Source organism: Microcebus murinus, chromosome 12 (genome assembly GCF_040939455.1).
Source record: "Microcebus murinus isolate Inina chromosome 12, M.murinus_Inina_mat1.0, whole genome shotgun sequence".
NCBI classification, from domain to species: Eukaryota; Metazoa; Chordata; class Mammalia; order Primates; family Cheirogaleidae; genus Microcebus; species Microcebus murinus.
In genome coordinates, this window is record NC_134115.1 from 67,197,172 (window position 1) to 67,218,266 (window position 21,095).

A 21,095-nucleotide genomic window follows, 5' to 3' on the forward strand; every position below is an offset into this window, starting at 1 on the left:
TAGTACAGTTCTGTTTACATAACAACTAGGCACCCAGTAAATGTTTGTAGAAGAAAAACTAAAAGGGAGATGCACATGAGTGGGGCGAGAGACATGGACTGGGGTGGGTCTTGCTCCAAAGGCCATTCGAATTCACAGAAATACTCCGTGTTTTGTAATCACCTCATGAAGCCACTCAGCCCCTGCAGCCTTTCCATAGCTCCCCTTGCTCTAGGATGAGGTCCAATGTCCTCACACGGCTGGCAAAGGTTTGCCCCAGCCTCAGCTGACCTCTGCCCACCTCTGCAGCATCAGAGCTCACTATCTTGCCAGCAATTGTTTTCAACATATAATTTCTATTACTTGTGTCAATTAAACTATCAAATCCTATTTATGGAGCACCTGATGTATGCCAGACCCCATGGGAGGCTTTCCATATATATGACTAATAATCACAATAAAGGACTAACTATATTATCTGTGTAAAAGAGGAAAGTGAGGCTTACAGAGGCTAAATATCCAAGGTCAATGTGTAACATGCTGAGGCAATATTTGAACCCACATCCAGCTCACACATCCAGCCTGCCACACTTTCCCCACATTGTCAAAACACAATTAGCCAGAGGTCATCCCAGGAAAAAAGAGTCACAATACCCTTGGCTGAAAAACAAGGAAATACCCACACCAAAAAAAAAAAAAAAGAGGGAAAACATCTCAAAATATGTCTCTCCTGAAGATCCACATTTGGTAGAGAAATATATATTGACAGAGCTGTTTCTCTCCCCATGTTGTTGGGCCTGACATCTGGTTGCTGCTCCTGTTGCAGTTCTTGGCACAATTAACTACCCATATGCAATGTCATCACATGTCACATCCACCTACCATCACAAATGTGGAAACTGCAACCAAGTGGCTGGAGAAAAAAAATCTGCTTAATGCAAATCAAATATCAGTCCCAGTACTCCAATTAAGGCTCTGCTTAATTCGATAAATAAGAGTCACATTTCAAAATGTTTGGAAGTCATTTCATCCCAAAGGCATCCTCCAAAATCTTTACACAGAACAATCCCAGGCACTCACTATATTCTAATCCAAGAGCCTCATTTTCTGACTTCAGGGGCAGAACCTGAGATGCTCCACAAACCCAAGAGATGTGTAGGAAGCATGGGGTAGGCACCTCAGTCAACACCTGGGTGTGAACCAGCTGATCCACAAGGCACAGCCACAACACAACAGGATGAGATGTGATGTGGGTGACAGTTCTGAAGGTGCACTGCCATGCACTCCTCGTGGTGCTAGTCCTCCCAAACAGAGAGATATTTTCAGGATGAAACCTGAGCTGTTAATTGTCAGATGACGAGGGCTACACTGTCCTTCTACTCTGAGTGTAATTCAGACATCATGTGAGTGGAGGGATTTTAATGAGTTATGCACACAACAGGTATCTAATGAGTAAACAGAAGTGAAAAAGAATGAGTGTGTACCAGAATACATTACTGTGTCTTCTAAACACACCCATCTTTCCAAAATTTGAGTTGTTCTGATTGAGAAGGTGAGCATTTGTGTCTTGTAGTAAAGTAAAGCAACCCAAAACAGTCCAAAGAAATGGTTCTGTAATAACCTTTTGTACCATTTATAATAACCTTGACTTTCTATGTCTCACAATGCAAAAAGTACCAACAGGCAGCAAGTATCTGCACAAGTGAGCTTATCTAACTTTACAGGCCAGTTACTTAGGGTTACAAACATCCCCATGCATAAATATATTAATATCTTACTTGAAATTATAACACAGAAACATTAACCAAAAGAATCCCAGACTGCTGAACAGAGCACTTAGGATTTAAAAAAAAAAAAAAAAACCTGAAACAGAATTACTGAAACTTCTAGACTAAATCAAAAGCAGATCTTAAGCATTATGCCTAAGCCCTTCACACTAACCAACTTCGGTGCCCAGCACAGAGGCACCACACACAGTTCTCTATCAGCTTCATCTCAAGCAGCAGCTGCAGTATCACAGAGTCACACAGCACATAAGAACTTTATGGTCAGTCAAAAGTATAAACCCTAAGATGTGTTTTTAAAGTCACATGATACAAAATCTAGGCACGGGGTCCAGAAACCAAACATTCTCAGTAAGCCCTGTAAGAACCCAACTCACTCTAAAGAAATCATGCTGCACAAAGTCCAAAAGGATTACAATTTCATTGTATCATGATGAAGAATGTCTTTTTCCAGGTACATCCTTCCTCTAGGGCTCTTTCCCTGGTTTTAAGAGACCCTGACAAATCAGAGTGCTATGTGGGCAACAGAAGACCAGAATGCTGGGTGTTAAATGACACTGCTGGAGGGAACTTTCACTACAGCGCTCAGAAAACTCAGAGACATATTTGTTTTGGAACTTTATACAATACTCTGATCATCAAAATCCTCAGGCTCGCCTACATTCTTTGGTTAATAATGAATGGGTAGTCTCATGGAGTGCTTCTGTGAACTACTAACTCCTAGGCTGATCAAACTTTGTGGGATTATTTTTTTCTTTGAATGCAATTTTGTCATTAATGAAGCTAGTTACTGGGTGTGGTCCCAACCAATTCCAGGGTTTTCCGACTATGAAAGCCCACAATGTCTCCTTTCTGATGGGCTTTTAAACATGAGTAGATATCTATCTTCCCATCAATGGTTTCAAGGGCGTTTCTTTTGAAATCTTGGGAACGCTTCCTTCAGATGAACTCTTAAGAATTATAAAAAACATGAAAAAGTAGGTCTTTTCTGATTGAAACAGGCACAAGTGACTTTGGGCTTGAACTTGGCTACACTCAGTTCATTCTTCCCCCATTTACCCCTTGGGAGATGGCCCAAAAGTTTGAAAGAACACTTAGAATACCACTGAGCTAAATTTTATCACAAACTCTCATCCAGCCCTATTTTTCTACAAAAACAAAGCCATGTTGTCCAAGAAAAAAATCTCACATTCCAAAAGCATTAGAGCTTGACGTTTCTCCACAGAGCAAGTCTACTCACCACGACTGGCTTCAGGATGTCCACGTTGGAACGAAGCACGTGGTCTGCTGCATCCAGTTTCTCCCTTGGTAGACCACAAAGCTCGGAAACTTCTTGGTCACCAAGCTGAATCACTTCTCCTAATTTTGATCCACTGCACAGATTGGTCAAATGTAACTGGTAGCCTTGCACAACTACCTGGAAGCATTTCATGGAAAGAGAGAAACAAGCAAAACAGGATTACAAAGATGGGAAGCTGGGTCCTTGAAGCCTTTTGGGGAGCTTCACATCAATATAGCTTTGAAGATCTTAAAACAGGCAGCATTGCAGCAGTCCAATACATTGTTTCTCCTTGATACATTTCAAAGTGTATCAAGGCACAAAAGGCATAACCACAGGACCTTTCAAACCTGCATGTTGTGTTTGACAAGATACCTCTCACACTCTTGTTCCTCTTGCAAAAGGAAACCCTGAGTCCAGCTCTTTTTCTCAATAGTGGTACACATGATTCAGCAAATAGGAATCCAGAGTCTGAACTCCTGAAACCACTTTTATTAGAGGAAAAGCATCCTCATTATATTGAAATTTATATCTTAAACTGTGATTGGGCTGAATTCTGAAAAAGGTCTTTATGTTATTTATCTGTTGGTACAGATATTTTAACTGATGCACAGAACTATGCTAGTCTTTGAGCTCACTGATTCTTTCTTCTGCTTGATCAATTTTGTCATTGGGGCTCTCTATTACATTTTTTTTCTTGTATTGTATTTTTCAGATCCAAGATTTCTGTTTGATTCTTTTATTACTTTTCCAATCTTTGTTAAATTTCTCTGACACATTTCTGAATTATTTCTCTATATTTTTCTTTTTTGGAGTTTGCTGTGTTTCCTTAAAACAGCTGTTTTTGAATTCTTGGTCTGAGAGCTCATACATCTCTGTCTCTTTAGAGTCAGTCACTCACATCTTATTTTGTCCACTTGCAATTCGAAGTTCTTGCCCCAGAGCAGAGGGCTAGAAAGCCAGGCCTCTTGTCATCCCATCGATAGGCCAATGCTACATCATTCTCATCTATTCCCTTAGAGAACCCACTAGAGAGCCTCTCATTGGTCATCTTTCCTTTACTCAATTGCCTTTTAGGGCCTAAATAAACTGTGCTTCTTCATATATGGTCCTTACCAACAGACAGCAAGCTATGTAAGGAGAGAAGGCCTTGTTTATTCTGCTCATTTTGTATCCACAGTGCTGGAATATTTTATATAGACAGTAACTAGTTGTTGAATTAATGAATGAATGATGCAGACTCTTTATTATATCACTACTACTCCCCTGTTAAATTGATACAGCCTGACCTGCTTGCAGAACAACTTAATATGAGTAATGGACCAAAACCCTCTCAAAACCCATGCAGCTTTCTAAACACTACAGAGCATATGGCCTACCACGGCTTTCATTAAATTTTCACGTACTGCCAGATACTCAAGCACACTTCAGTTTTACTCCTTTCTTTAACTAGCCCTTGCTGCCAGACTGTCAGCCTACCTTTAGTATCTGTGTTTAAAAACACTGCCAACACAGAAACTCTAATTACCATGCAAGGACCCCCCCCCCCTCCATGCTTAGGATGCCCCTTATTTTAAACTGATCAGATGTGACAGATATGAAATTGGCAGGGGGCAATGGAAATTATGCTAAATGCAACTATTTTCAAAAAGCCTGCTGCCTTTGGCCCATTTCCCAACCACACAATTGGTAAACACAAGGCATATTTTCCTAGTTTCGGAAGGGTAAGCAGTAGGCACATTTTTCTAATTTTAAAAATTCTAGATCATGTGAAGCAAAAACCTTATTTGCAAGTATAAACATTTCCACTACTTCTGCTTATTGTAAAGACAAGCGAGTCTGTAGACATGAGACGAGGGAGAAAGCAGTTCCCCTTTCCGCCAGAGAATAAACTTGAGAAGCACCTCTGAAAAGTCAATAACCATGCAATCTGGGTCTGCTGCCCACCGCACAGGAGCTGTAGGATAAGTTCCTTAGCTCATTAGCCATGCCAGGGGAAGTCTTTTAAGACTCTAAGGCTAAAATTCTATATAAACACTAATATTACTTCCTGATTTTATACATTTTTAAAAAATTTTCCTTATATAGCTTCGTCTATCTTTAAAAAGAAGCAGTAAGTTTTTAAAATCTCCTGTCTTTAAACTTTATAGAGAGCACTGCTCCAAAGTAATAATCCTTACCCCTGGTTATTATCTCATAACTGGGAAATTCATTTCAGAAAAGTTTAACTCAAGTTAAAATGGAACCCTTTTAGGAGGAAGTCATCCCAAATGCCAATGGACAGGCAGGAAATCAATTTTATTTCAGCCAGCTGGCCCATGACGCCAGGTTGCACATTCCACTCTCCAGATGGATTGGTTACTCCAGCCTGAGCAGGGACATGAAATTTAGGTGGAGCTGAGCTAACTACCTCCTTCACCGCCATTACAAGGAGAGGGGGTTAGTCTTTTCTTTCCAGGTCCTTGAACAATGTCATTGCTATCAGCCCTGCTGAGAAAGCTGAAGGTGGCACTTACCTTGCGGAGACTGACACCAGCCTTCAGCATTTTGTCCACAGTAGTCCTTGGGAGAGAGAGGTTGTGATACAGGAACCCGGAGAAGGTTTCATTGTCCACCAGGAAATCCTGAAGCTTCAAGCCTATCAAGAAACAGTGTTTTATTTTTATTTAATAAGTAACTCCAAAAAAAAAAGAAAAAAAGCACAATGAGGCAGGTGGAGAAAAGTAGTATAATATTGAAGAGCACAAGGCATCAGCTTAATAAGCACATAAAGAAATGAGATGGGGGAGCATCACTTTTATCAGGAGAGGCATGAAAAGACTGCTTTCTGATACTAATAACATGTGGAGCCACACTCAGCGTGTGCTCCTAAACCCACACAGTGTGCCAGTGCTGTTATACACACACAGCCTTTCCCTGCTCTTCAAGCAAAGAGCCAAACCTTTGAAACAATTTTGCCCATCCCACCTGAGGCTTGTGACATTAATCCCACCACTCCTGTCTCCCCAGTGCCATCTCACACAGCTAAGACCGGAGAGACTGAAAGCCTTATTCCCACAAGCCACAGGGGCTGATCTGTTCATGCAGAGCCAGCAATGGTTCTCAAGCTCGAGTGTGCAACAGAATCACCTGATGGGCTTGTAAAAACACGGACTGCAGGACACCACCCCCAGAGTTTCTGATTCAGTGGGCCTGGCATGGGCCTGGCAACTCTGCATTTGTAACAAGCTCCAGGGAATGCTGATGCTACTCATCTTGGGATCACACCTTGAGAACCACTTTATAGTGCACTATGCATCTCCAAGTGCTTTCACAGACAGGGTCTCATTTAATTCCAAACATAAAATTGGAATTAAATATGTTTAATTCCAAACATAAAACATGTGATATGAAGCTCTAAAACTCAGGTCTGCCATGCTTTAGGGGAATACAAAAGCATACGTTTAAAAATCAGCCCTACTAAATGATTTGATTGCTAAAGAATTTCATATAGAATCTTTTTAAATGACAAGCCCTCTAGGTACAGTTAGAAAAGGCTTCAATCAGTGTAGTGAAACAGAAAAAGCACTTCTCAGAAATCCAGAATTTTAGTCCCTGGAGTTGGAGGCTGCGTCTGGTGTTATCACTTGGGTATTTCATATCACCTTTCTGAACTTCAGTTTCTTCATCTCCAAAATGAGAGGTTTCTGAGCCCAGATGCTTGCTAGGAGCCCTCCGACTCCAAAATACCATAGCTTTCCCGGACTTATTTCCTTTGATTGTCTACTTCTTCTCCTTCCACCCACCCTCCTAATAAACTAACTTCTTTCTTGCACTAAAGATAAAACCAGCTCATCATGACCACCAGGCCAGGCAGTCCCCATTCACAGAGCTGCGGCCCATGGGCCGGCCACTAACCAACCTCTAGGGGGCAAACTTTGCAAACCCAAGTCATTTACCTTAAGAGAAATAGAAGGCTGATTTGAGGCTGGGGCTCCAGCGAGAGGACCCTAATGGAATTAACCCAGGGAGCTAAGCAGGTCATGCGCAGAGATAAATTAACAGGAGGGGCCCTACAGCCCAACCAGATTCCCATCAATGCTGCATGATCCAGATGTATTCTGTGGTAAGCAAACTTCAGTCATATAGAGTTACAGAAAGAATAAATTAAGCAAGATTCATTCACATCTCTAGAGAAAGGATTCTCCACTACACCCATGTGGCTAGCTCCTTAGGCCTCATGAACCTACAAGCTGCTCCTAGACCCAGTGCCTGTCTGTTCTCAGGATCCGTGCTCCTGCAAACTGCCACCTGCCTGGCATGTCCCATCACATATGACATTACACTGTTACCATCAGGCTCATTTCCATAGTTGTCAAACCTCAGAGCACCTAAGATTCACGTAGGGAGCATGCTGAAATGCAGTTTCCTGGGCCTAATCCCCAGAGATTCTGAAATAGTGACTCTAGAACAAGGACCCATGGATCTACATTTTTAATAAGCATCCGTTGTACTACTAATGCAGGGGGCCTGGGGGCCATATTTGAAAGAACGTTGTTTTACTTGCATATTATTATCTCCATTAGACTATGCACATAGGATACGCAATGTATGTTTTATCATAATATCACCATTGCCCAGATCAGAGCCTGGCACAGAATTACGGTTCAGTGAATGAAAGCACAACCCTAAATACTAGGAGATAGATTGGGGCTGAGAAGATTCCAGAAGTATCTGAGCAGTAGCCCAGGAAATTTCCTTTCCTTCAACTAAGCAGGTCCAGGAAGAGCCCAGGGATATGAGGACCATCCCCGGGCCATACCCCAGGAGTAAACAGGACCTGTAAACAATAGAATTGTCTTCCTAGGGACAGAAAGTGGCATCCAGGGCGTCCCAGTACCCCTATGGTAGGTGTAAACAGGAGAGAAGGAAGGTAAGCTGGTGGCTTCAGTTGAGGCTGGTGGGAAAAGGCAGACACCAACTATTGTACAACAAGGAAAAAGCACCACAATGGGAGTCAGAAGCCTGACTCAGATATAGAAGGTATCAATGGGTAGAAACAGGTTCTATATCCATTTATTTGCCAGGTCATTTTGCCTAGTTGTGCCTCCACTGTCTTGCCTATAAAAGGAAGAGTCAAACAAGCCTCTGTGAACCCTTGACAGAAACAAGATATATATATATATATATATACCAGCCCTCACTGACGAGGGGAGCCACAAGTCCCTCCTGAGCAGAGCCAGTGCAGTACACAACACTGCACTAGGGAACTTCGAAACAGGCCCCTCATTCCCACGCAGGGCAGCGCGGGGAAGTGTGGAAGGCCAACGCAGGCTGCACTTGCAACAGGCTGAGGTCACCCAGCAACACCAGTGAGTGTGCTCCATGTGTTTATAAGGCTCTTCAGTATGTCAACAGGATTGGAGGATGAGAACAGCTGGATGTGATCAAACTCCAACCGCCTATCAGTGAATCCCCTGGATGAGACACAAGAATCAAACTGATTCAACATCAACAAGCCTTGGCAGCACACTTGCATGGCGTGGTAGGATTGCTGGGTGGGGAGGCAGGAGGGAGGACCAAAGAGCGCTGGCTACAAAGAACTTGCAGTCTGATCACATGGACATGCACACGTGTGGGCTTAGATCAGACAGCACCACCCATGTGGATGTAGTAAGGCAATCTGGTGCAGTACACGGGTTCTCCACCATGGCTGCCTATTAGACTCAGCCGCGAGCTTTACAAAACTCCCAAAGCCCAGGCCACGCCCTGGAACAATGAATCTGAACTGTTAGGGGTAAGACACAGGCATCAGAATTTTTTAAAACTGTCCCAGCAATTCTAGCCAAGTTTGAGAAACAATGGTGTGAGGAAAAGATCATGATTTGGGACCAGAAAAACCTAAATTTGATGCTGTACTCTGCTGTCAATTAGCTGTGTGACTGCGAGAAAGTCACTCTGCCTTGCTGAGCACAGTCTTCTTACCTATGAAGCGAAGATGACAGTAACCCCCTTCCCAAGACATGAGGACTAGAGTTACTCATCTTGATAGTTACTCAATAAAGGGAGACAATTTTTTTTTTTACTGAAAAGATTTTTTCACTCAACTTCACCAGTGTAGGACAATGCAGTATACACAAAGATGAGGACACAGTTGCTGTCAGCAAGGAACTTTCAGGGATGAGAAGGGAGATGAAGAGGAAAATCAATTCAAGAACACAGAAAGAGGAGTAAGAAAGCAAAAAAAGTCAGTGCATGAAAGCATTTGCCCAAGAAGAGGTTTATCTGCAAGTGCTTTGGGGAGAGATGAGGCTAGAGCTAAGTTCTAAAAAAGAATAGAAAGCCTAAAATCCCCAAAAGCCATGGGCTGGTGGGGAGAGGGTAAGACCTTCAATGGGGGCAATGACCAGGACATCCTACAGTCATAACACCATGCACATATTAGGATGTCAACAAACGTTTGTGAATGAATAAATAAGTGAACAAGCACATTAATAGAGAGGAGACTCCTCAAAACCTAAGATTTTGGTAGTAGGAAAGGAAAGGGTGGGTGGTTGTGAGGACAGAGTAGGATGGCTTTGTACCTGCTGGCAGGAAGATGGGTGGAGAAGCCAAGAATATTGAGAAAGCCAGATGTGTGAAACAGCCCTTCTCCCTCCTCTTACCCGATCTTTACTACTTAGCCCAGCAGTGACCTCCTCCAGGAAGCCTGCCTTGACCTTCCCACCCCCAAGCTGTGTTAGGTAGCCCTCTTCTGTGCCCAGACCACATACTATTTTTCCCTCGAGTACTACACAGATCAAGTTGCAGTTGTCTGTGTACACATCCTTCCCCCAGAACAGAAATGCCTCTGGGGCCAGGATTTGTACCTACAGAGACAGCAGTGCCTGGCACGGAGGAGGTACTCAGTAAATGCTGGAGGCAGGAATGAGTGAATGAACACAAATGAGTAAACAAAGTAATGACATGATGTGATCTGGGAAATTGCCAGTTGTGGAGAAGTAAATTCACCTTGCAGTGGGTTAGGGAAAAGATGGAGCAGGACGTGAATGTGAAACAAACCAGGTGGCGATGACACAAGAGTTCCCCTAAGCCCACTTGCTGCATCAGCCCAGGTCAAGAGCAGATGCAGGTAAGTGATGGCCAGGAGCACAGTAGAGAGGCTGAGTCAATTAAATGATGAAATGGAGATGACAGTGGCATCTACCTCACTGGGCTGAGCTAGGAGTTAAATGAGAAAATATCTCTGCAGATCCAGTATCATGCCTGGTAAGATGCTCATTGTTAGGAATGGCTGGTCTCATTAGCTTCACTGCTAATTTAACCCTAACGTATATTCAGAAGCAATAAGAACACAGGAGTGACTCTGCCAACTATGTGGAGATGTTGAGATCTAAGGGGTGCACATGTGTGTACGTGTGTGCATATGTACATGGCAATTACGTATTTGCCTGACTGAGTTCCTGAGTCAGAATCACTGAGTTCTTTCTGCTGATACTGTCTATAAGGTGAAGGAAAGGCTGAAGCTGACTGTCTATTCAAAACTTTATAAAAGAATAAATGAACCTGGCATTTTACAGAGAATCAACAGGTATAATGACATTTGTCAGTCACTGCAAGGGTAGGTGTAGGTAGAAGATGACCTGTAAGACCAGTCATTCCAGATATGGCAGGGAACACTTAGTGGACAGGACAGTCACTTAGTCATCTAACTTCGGCCAAATGAGTTAACATGGACCTGGATTTTACAATCTGTAAAATGTCTGGGTTGGAGAAGATGATCTCTGAGGTCTTCTTACTCATGATATTGAAAGGAATTAAGAGGTAAAACAAAATCACTGGATGTAGCATCAGAAGACCTAAATTCAAGTCCTGCTCTGCTGTTTTCCTGACCGTATATCCACAAACCTTACTTTTCGCCTTTTCTTAGTCTCTCTGGCCTCAGTTTCCTTGGATACTAAAGGAAGGCTTGGATACTAAAGTGAGGCTAATAATATTCACAGGTTGCTGAGCAAACCAAAGCTCAAGCATGTGAAAGTGCTCTTCCAGGGCAAGGAGCTGACTAGTTTCAATTATTCGCTCGGGTTATGGAGAAGGTATAACCACTGTCACAGGACATGGAGCTAGCTGCTTACTCAGTTCAACCTGGGTCCCTGCTGCCAGCAAGGAAAACTGAAAGTCACCACCCACCAGAAGCCCAAGAGAGCTTTCCTCCCACAATCTCACCAACACAGACCAAAAACCTTGACCTACTGAGCTCAGCGGCCTTGGTTTTGCCTGGAGGAGCATACTGGAGTGGCTCACCAATTTCCCAAGAGCTTTGCCGTGGGCACAGTAAGGCAGGACAAAAGAAAAAGAGAAAAAAATTCAAGAGCTTGGAATCCAAAAAGAAGGAAACAGGAGAAATGGCTGAAGAAGAGGGAGAGGAAATCCTTCCTTATGTCTTGCCACAGGTAGGCTTGGCCCCTAAGACCAAGCTGAGGAAAACACTCCCACAGGCAGGTAGGGGTGCGGCAGGGAGCGGCCTGCCCCAGGGGGTACTTTCCTGGCCACTTAGCAGCCTCCCTGCGCCTCCCTCCAGCCAGCAGGGGCTGTCGGCCAGAGCACCGGCCCATCCAAGTAGGGAGCAGAGGATGAGGGAGGCGGGAGGCAGGGGAAGGGAAGAAGGAGAAAGGAGGGGGGGGGCAGGAGGGAGCAGGGAACAGGGAGAGGAAAGGGGGAGGGAGGAAGGAGGGTGGCCAAGGAAGGCGGAGGAGGGAAGCCCTCCACATGAGCTGGCTGGGGTTACTCCCGGTCAGTGCCCTCCAGTCCCCAGCTCGGGTTTCAAGATCTCTACCGTCTCTTTTGCTCTACAAGAAAAGGACCCACAGCAATCAGCTGCTTTAGAAGTGGGTGGAGGAGGCAAAGGAAGAAAAAGGAGAAGTAGAGAAGAGATCACGTCAACAGCCTGGGACCACAGACTTTTAAACCGACCCCAGGATTAGCCAAGCTGTAGGGGAGGGAGAAAAAGGGGACAAACTCTAACTGGTGGATTTACTCAGCCTGAACTGAGCATCCAGACTTATAGCAGACCTTGAAATATTTCTCTGCTATAAAAGGGCTGATAACAAACACAGTCCCCTGTGTCCCAGGGCATTGTTATTGTTTGGCTTTGTTTTCCTGATGCTGGGGCTCCACTTTCCTCTTAAAGCACAGCTCCTGACTGTTCTCCCAGACAGCTGAGCCCTCTTTGGGAAAGCCTGTCGTTCAGTGCTTGGGAAGGGAGGGTAAGGCTGGTGACTCCTTAGAGCCGCTGACAGCAGATGGGGGTGTGGGGTGCACACAGCCTCAGGACCTCCTGCTGTTCACGTCCCACACCTGGGCTTCCCACCCCAGAAGTTTCCTTCTCTACCGTGAAGGCTTGGCTGAGGGACATACACGAAAGAGCTCAGGTTTTGGAATTAACCAGGCTCAAATCTCAGTTCCAGAATTTTCCAGTTATGTGGCCTTGGAAAAGTCACTTAGACTCTCTGAACCTCCATTTTTCCATAAATGGAGGTCTACCTTCCTAGGAGTGTGGGTTAAATAAGCACTAATGGGACACTAAGTGTGCATTAAGTACCCAGAATACTGATTTACACATAATCCAAGATAAAATACAAGTTGAACATGAAACATGTCCAAAGTAAATGTTGATAAAGTCATGGATGACAATCAGTGAAAAGTTCCCAAGAGAAATCAGAATATTTAAAGTTATGCCCCCTGAGCCCCAACAAACTTTTCTTCTTTTTTAGTGAGACACTCTCACTCTGTCACCTAGGATAGAGTGCAGTTGCATCATCGCAGTTCACCTCAACTTCAAACTCCTGGGCTCAGGTAATCCTCCTGCCTCAGCCTCCCAAGTAGCTGGGACTACAGACATGCGCCACCACATCGGGCTAACTTTTATGTTTTTGGTAGAGACAGGGGTCTCACTCTTGCTCAGGCTGGTCTCAAGCCCTCCTGCCTCGGCCTCCCAGACTGCTAGGATTGCAGGCGTGAGCCACCGTGCCCGGCCAATTCAACAAACTTTTAAATAGTTACTGTACCCAAAACACCAGTGCTGTCGTTCAAAAAGGTAATACTTTTCTTAGTGCACGTTGAAGGCAGGAGCCGGTAACAGAAGAGGTGCAGTGGTGCAGTGTGAAGACACACTCCCTGCCCCAGCCTTCCAAAAGGAGAAGGCCAGAGAGCTGGGTGGGCAGAGTGGTGAACTCCAACCCTCTGCCTCTCCAGAATCAGACATCAGTGAAATCAGGGGTAGAAAGAGACATCAATCCTCCTTCCCCAGATTCATCTCCTAAGGCAATAGTATACCTGCCATGATTTGAATGTTTGGGACCCCTCTCTAAATTTATGTATTGAAACTTAATCACAAATGTGATGGTATTAAGAGGTGAGGTGGGGCCTTTATGATTAAGTCATGAGGGCAGAGCTCTCATTGGTGTGATTAGGGCCCTTATAAGATGCTTGAGAGAGTGGAATTGTCCCCTCCCCTCCCTTCCACCAAGTGAGGACATGGCATTTGTCCCCTCCAGAGGATGTGGCAACAAGGTGCCACCTTGGAAACAGAGAGCATCCCTCAGCAGACACCAAACCTGCCAGACTTTGATCTTGGATTTCCTACCCTCCATAACAGTGAGAAATAAATTTCTATTGTGTATAAATTACCCAGTCTCAGCTATTTTGTTATAGCAGCACAAACAGAATAGAATAATACTCATGTCTTACCGAGAAGAGAGAGTGTGGGAGAGGTTGCTGGAATCCTCTGGAATAAGGACTGAGGTCAGCTGATAAGAACCTGAATGGTAACCAGACCCCAAAAGAGCCAGTGGTGTCGGAATAAGACAACATGGCATCAGAGTATGGCAGAAAAACACTGAGCCTTGGAGTCAGATAGACCTGGATTCAATTTACAGCTTTGCTCTGTGACCTTGGGCAATGAACATCACCCTTTCGAGCCTCAGTTTCCTCCTCCATGAAATGGAGATAATAATACCAACTTGCTAGTGCTGTTTGAAGCCTTGAATATAATACTATATTAAAAATGCAAAATGGCATGCTTACCTGGTGCAACTTAGTCTGTTGGACAGTGTCACTCTAAAATTGCCTTTTTGTGTCTCAATGCAACAGCTATAAGAGGGCCAAAAATTGGAAGCTTTCAATGAGAAACAAACTGGACTCTAAAAGTGCTCTTTGCCACCCACAGGGTAAATAAAACTTATACTGGAAAAGCAGCTGCCATGCAATGCTGTTCTTGATGTTAACAATTCAAAACTTTTTAAAGGCAGTCTGATATTTGTGGAGTACATGCTGTTCTGCAATTGAATGCAATTGTGTTTTTTTTATTCTTGTCTGGGTAAAGCTGACCTTTGATTTGATTTAGTTCAAGCAATATTTCAACACTGCAGTAAAGCATTGCACCCTCCTGATTACAGCCCCGCTGGGGCCAGGCCCCTGCCCTGGATGGAAACCAACAGCCGAGGCTCTGAGATCCAGCCTGGCTTTGACAGGTCTGGGAAAACTCATGGTAGGTAGAAAGGTTTCAAAATATGAAACTGCAAGGCCCCAAATCAAAACTTCTGACAAGTGCGCACAGCACGTGAATTGTAATCACCCAAAGATTTCAAAGAACTTCCACTTAGATGACATAAAGTTGACACATATGTCATCAGGTCTCCAAACAAGATGACACTAGGAGCCCACAAGAACAGAAAAACAGAAAACAAACCTTGGGGCTGCAACCTCCACTCCAGTGGCTGCCCAGAAGGGATGAGAGGGTTCAGAGAGGAAAGGAGAATTGGCAATGAGTCACAGGATGTTCTTTCTAGAGCCTTGGGAAACATTTCACCTGTGCCTTAAGCCAGGAAGTGGAGGAAGTCCGGCATTTCTCTCAGGAGCCCTCTTGTCTCCTTTCTCATCCCAGCCCATCCATGCCCAGTGCCCTGTGACCTGTGACCTCAGGGAAGTTTCTGGCTACCCACGGCTGCTCTCTTTAGGATTTAACAGCAGCAGAGCATAAAAAACTGGAGTTCTAGTTCTATTACTGCCCCTTGCTGACTGTGCTTTCTTAGGCAAGTTACTTAGCCTCTCTGAACTTCAGCTCCTTGATGTGCATAAAAAAAGGATAAAATCCCCTACATTATATGATGGCTGTAAAAATGCAGTGAACTAAGGGACAAGCCTGGTGCTTATTATGTGCCACACACTATACTAAATGCTTTGCCCTTATTAGTTCCTTTGCACAACAGTCTTGAAGGAGGTGATATTGTTAGCCCATTTTGAGGAGACTGAGGCACAGAGATATGATGGAATTATCCAAAGTCACACAGCTGGTAAGCAGGAGAGCTGGGATTTGAACCCAGATAGTCTGGCTGCCGAATCTGCTCTCTTGACACTAAATTGTACTGCCCTGGGAATATTTACAAGATGTGAATTTTACACCTCCTTCCCTCAACTCCCTGCCACAGCCAACTATTTTGCTAGGTCACCAAAGCCACCCTGTCCCTGGAGCTCATGTCATTTTGATTTTCAAAGATCAAAGCAGAATCAAAGGTCCATACAGTAAGTTCTCAGTATTACCAGTAATTCTGACAGCCAGAGATGCGTGACCCTTTTCCCTAAGCAAAGTCCAGCATAACCCCTCAGGCCTCATTTCCCAAAAGTCTTGGTCAGAGTCCACATCAGAAAGTCCAAACAAACCAGATTCGTACTATGAATGTGTAAGAAACAGTGGCCGAGCCACTGACCCCACACACAAGTCCCGCTGAGGGGAGACAGAAGCTCATGCCCAGAGTCAGGCTGGCGGGTCCCCACGGCTCTGCCCTAGTCTCTCCCCATCCTGTCCTGCTCAGACTCTTGATCTCAACAGTGTGGGAAAACCTCCAAAGTCACAGCTCCGGCCAGTGACAAAATGCCCAAAGTTCCTCCTTGTTCTTTCCTGGCAATGTCCTCCTAAGTTCGGAGGGCTCTACGTCCTGCAGAGAAGGCACTGCAAAAGCCCCTGACCCTGAGGCTGTGGAGACCAGCTGCAGGCCTAGTCCTCACTGGAGGAGGCTGAGACAAGGTACCCCAGGCTGTGGCAATGACTGTGCACTACCCAACTTGAAAGAGCTCCATTCTCATGGGGATGCCATTCACATGGACCACGGTGTACACGCACCCCAGAAATGTGACACTTGCCAGCCCTAGGTTCAGCCTGACAGCCATCCCTCAGCTGTCTCACTCACCTGTCCTGGCCAAATATAGCAGGTCCAGAAAATGATCTCCTGCAGGCCCACAGAGCACCCACTGGGCTTCTGTAGTTAATAGGCGTTGGTGTGGCTATAACTTGGGACAGCCCCAAATACCTGGAGAGCTCGGATCTTGGCTGAGGACCCATGCACATGGGAGACTGGCTATCTGGCTTCCAGCCACACCACAGAATCCACAGCCCTGTCCACACCACTTGGGTCATAGCACGGCTAAAAAAGATGGACAACTTCCACAGGACACCCCACACGCCTAGGAATTGCCCCCAGACCAGCATAAGCAATGGCAAGGCCGAGAGAGCAGCCATAGGGGATGTAGCAGTGGACAAGGGCCTAGCTAACTATGGAAATGGGGGGCAGAGGGGCATTGGGGGACTCCTTAGAGGGGATTAGGGATGGTCTACCCCAGGAAGGCAAGAGGCATCAGCCCCTGCAGATGCAATTCCCAACTGCCAGCCCAGTGGGAAGCCCTGACCACCACACAGAGGCACATGCTCAGGGTGGCCTCTATCCATGGTGCCACCCGGAGCTGAAGGAGAGTCTGTAGTCAAGAGTCCAGGACTTGGAAGAGGAGTAGGCATCGGGACAAGACAGATGTCTGAGTGGAAATGTTCAGCAAGAAGCCGTTAGGTATCACTAAGCAATGCATTTTAAGTCACTGAAAAGGAAATAAATGGTAAAGGCAAAGAAGACAGCAAAGGGGCACCTTATCCAGCCCAGCCCTGATTCTGAGCAGCACCAACCCCAACAGGGAGGCCTTAGCTGAGGCCAACTGTAGTCGTCCCACCTACAATGCCAGATTCACCAAATGGGCACTGGGGTGGCTTGGAGTGGGGAGTGAAGCAGGGGCTGAGGAAGGAAGTAGACTTCCTGTCCCCCTGTGCCCTGGCAAGAGCATGTGTAGCTTCATGAGACCTGCAGCTGACAGAATTGGGTCAGGGATAGGGGGATTTAAGAAAAAGAATTTTTTTTGAGAGAGATAGGATCTCATTCTGTTGCCTCAGCCAGAGTGCAGCAGCAACATAGCTCTCTGCAACCTAAAACACCTGGGCTTAAGCGATTCTCCTGCCTCAGCCTCCTGAGTAGCTGGGACTATAGGTGTGTGCCACCATGCCTAGCTAATTTTTCTATTTTTTTGTAGAGATGAGGTCTCAAACTCCTGGCCTCAAGTGATCCTCCCACCTTGGCCTCCCAGAGTGCCAGGATTACATCCAGCTGAAAAATAATATTCTTTTAAAATCCTACTTTTGCAAACTTTACAGATATATATCACTGTGTAAACACATTGCTAAGACTCCTCAGGGGGCTATGAAAGTGAAATGATTTTAGGATCCCAGGAAATAAACTTTAGGCCTCTGGGTTCATGGCTGTTCTTCCAGTGAAATTCTGGAAGGCAAACTATATGGAAGAAAGCCAAGACTGTGTTAAGTACTTTTGTCATTATTATTCATTTTTATCTCTGTTGACCTGGGCTCACACAAGGGAATCAACTCTATAATTGCATGTACTCACTTTTATTTTCTCTCACCTTCATTCCGCAAAGATCCACCAATGGCTTACCTAGTGCCCGTTACCATGCTGACGCTTGCTTAGGACAGAACCACGAACAAGGCCCCGTCCTGCCCTCATGGGGCTACAGACCAGTTAGTCTCAGGTAACCCCAATCCAAGGACTGACCAAGTTTCCAAGGTGGAGCATTTTTAGGTTGTTTTCCAAAGTCCCAATTTCAAAGCATGGAAACTTGAGGTGCAGAGAGGTTGAACAAATGGCCAAGACCAGCCCAGCAAGAACAGAAGGGGAAGCAAAGCAACTCAGATGCGTTCTGCCCCAACTGTGCGCCATGAGCTCCATATAGTTACCCAGAGGCATCCTTGGATTGAATGCTCAACGACCCACAGGGCAGCCAATCTCCACATTTCAGGTAAACTGAGACCCAGAAAGAATCAACCCTTGCCCCCGGTTCACACTACGTAAGGAACAAAGCCTGAATTTGTTCCCAAAATGAATCTTAATACAAAGCCCAAAACTCTTATTCTTATACCATGTTTTCCAATCTTCAGTCATTTATACACAGTTTCACAAGTTTTCTCATATTCACATAAAATGTTTCCTTTAAATTAACTTTTATTTTTTTTCCTCTGGAACATCCTCCTAAGAAATATCTATGAAACTGCAATTTTATATGGGTTAAAATTAAAGTTGTCATTCATGTACTGCCTGGAATCATCTGAGATAACACACAAACATCACTCAGAACACAGACGTCATTCTAGGGTTTCTGAGGATTTATCCAACTTTTACATTTCCTTTGAGTTGCAGTCATGATAGGGATTTAAGAAGAAGGAATGCTCCTCACAATGACTTCTGAGTATTAATGTAGCTACCACTCAACCTGTATACTCACACTCTGGCTTAAGAAAAACATAAAATGTTCAAAAAAATGCCAAGGATGAGAAAACTGGGTGAGGCAGCTCTGTAAGGCTTCCTTCTTGGATTTCTCATCAGGATGACTTCAAGGATAATTAGAAGATTTTGGGCATGACTTAATTCCTACAACCAGAGGTCTCTCCAGTTGGAAGACTATTAAAACAGCACAAGTGAGCACCGTAGAAAGAAAATGTTGTGAGCAGGAATTGAGCTGTGTTGTATTCCCAGAATACCCCTCCCATGGTTGTTGAAACAGTCACTTCCCCCTTCTGGATCGATTCTTCTCTAGAGTAGAAGTTCCATATGGACAGGGGTCATATTTGTTTTGTACACCTGTGTGTCTCAGCAGCTTAGAACCGTGGTTGGCACATGTGAGGTGTTCAATAAACACTGGTCCAATGACTAAAGCAATCAACCCATTTATCTAGGAATGGACTAAATGGTCTGTAATATCTCTTCCAGTGAGTGGAAATAAAATAATGTTCTAGCCCCACAAACCGTGAGACTAGAAGAGAGTCTTTAAGTAGAAAACCCCATATCCACAAAACATCTGTGGATAGTCCACAGGACTTAGCAGATGCAAGTTGAAAGAAAGAACAAGATAAACCCTCCAACAGCATTGCAGAAGCAGGAGCCCAGTGGCCCAGCACTGATAACCACAGAGGCTGGGAGATCTCTAAGAGCCTGAAGGGTGGTGTCCACAGGGGTCATTAATCTCTATTGGACTGGACAGATCTGAGCCTCCAGCCTCGGTCCCACGGTTATCAATGACTTGGATGAGAACAAAGAGAGTTATTTATCAAATTCCTAGAAGAAAGAATCAGCAGATATAATACACAGCGAAATCAGAATCTAAAATGGTTTGGGTAGGATGAGATGGTCTAGGGCGTCTAAAAATGTAAAATAAAAAAGAGACATTTCCACTTTAGTTAAAAAAGCCAATAGCACTATTAAGAAATGGAGAACAAGTAACTTTTAATTCTGTATATTTAAAAGAATCTGTGATGTTGGTTCACTGCACGTGGCATATGAGTCAAGAGGGTGACGTGAATGCCAAAAAGCCTAATGCAATCTGAGATTGCATTAACAGAAATATAGCGCTACAGAGCAAGGGAGGCAAAAGTCCCTTTCTCCTCTGTGCTAGAATACTTTTGTAATTTCCGGGAAATTTCAAGACGCACATAGACGCACTGAGACCCAATCAGAGAAGAGGCAGAAATTGAGAGGAAAAACATTCCCTAAGAGGAACAGGGGACATTTAGCCTAGAAAAATCACAGACTTCAGGAAAAGAGGTGAAAAACCATGAGAACTGTCTTCAAATATTTCAAAAGCAATAGAATTAGACTCATTCTCTGGAAAGTATAGCATGGTAACAAATATTTTCTGACAATTAGAGCTGTCAACACCCAGAATGAGCTACCTTATAAGAGGTTAGGTCCCTGCCCAGGGAGGTAAGTGTGTCAGTGCAGATAAACTTAAGTCAGTAAGTAGGATCTAAGATGATATACCCCAGCCTCAGATTCTCTCTGAAATTGACAGAGTGCTAATCAATATCAGCAAAAGGTTACAGATTTCCTGCAGGAAGAAGCAGCATTTCTATGTATTTCCTTCTAAACTGAAGCCTGGCTTTGTGTTGCAAAACAAGAAGGAATTTAAGAAATAGTTGCAAGGCAGAAAAGGGAGTATACTAGGTGAAGAAAGAGATGTGAAACAAGCACTGACTTGACACAGTCAAAATCAGAGGGACCTTTTCTCCTCAGAGCTGTGCACACAGGTGTGTGGTTTTTGGACACAGGTTTGACTTTTCTTCCCCACCTTAATGCATGTCTCCAGCTGGTCAAAGAAAATAGTGCTGTTTCTAAGGCAGCCTCCAGGAAGATCTGAAACTCTACCTGATAACTCTCTGCCATGAGCCAGTCTATTTCAATAGCCACACGCGTGAGAGGCAGATGAACAAGACAGGACACTCATAAAAGCTTCGCTGTCATAGATGAATAACGGCCCCTATGTACAGAGCATCTACTGTATGTACACTGCACTGGGTTTTTTACATTGCAAGTTAGCTAATATTTTGTAGCTGAGGATATGAAGGCTCAGAGAGGTTAAATGGCTTTGCTGAGATGTCACCACCCAAAATAATCCCAGTTCACATGCACTAAGTCCTTCCTATATGCCAAATACTGGTTAAGCAATGAAATGCTTTATCTCATTTATTCCTCATAATAATCTAGATAGGTTCTCCTATTATCCCCATTTCATAGATAAGAAAAGGAGGTTCAAAGGCTACTGACCAATCATTCACAAAGTCTCGCAACTACAAAGCAATATAGGCTGGCACTCTTTTCACTGCACCACACTGTGTCTCGGTGACAGAGGGT

The 21,095-nt window shown here is 44.5% G+C and overlaps 1 protein-coding gene across 4 annotated transcripts in view; it reads right to left on the reverse strand.

Annotated features, from left to right (window-relative positions):
* ABCA1 (ATP binding cassette subfamily A member 1) overlaps positions 1 to 21,095 on the reverse strand; it is a 126,534-nt gene that overhangs the window by 65,892 nt on the left and 39,547 nt on the right. For all 4 annotated transcript variants that reach the window (XM_012736820.3, XM_012736823.3, XM_012736821.3 and 1 more), the window contains exons 6-7: positions 5,559 to 5,680; positions 3,004 to 3,180 (exon numbers count right to left, since the gene is read on the reverse strand). In XM_012736820.3, the coding sequence (XP_012592274.2) occupies positions 3,004 to 3,180; positions 5,559 to 5,680 (299 nt within the window). The remainder of the gene's footprint in view (positions 1 to 3,003; positions 3,181 to 5,558; positions 5,681 to 21,095) is intronic.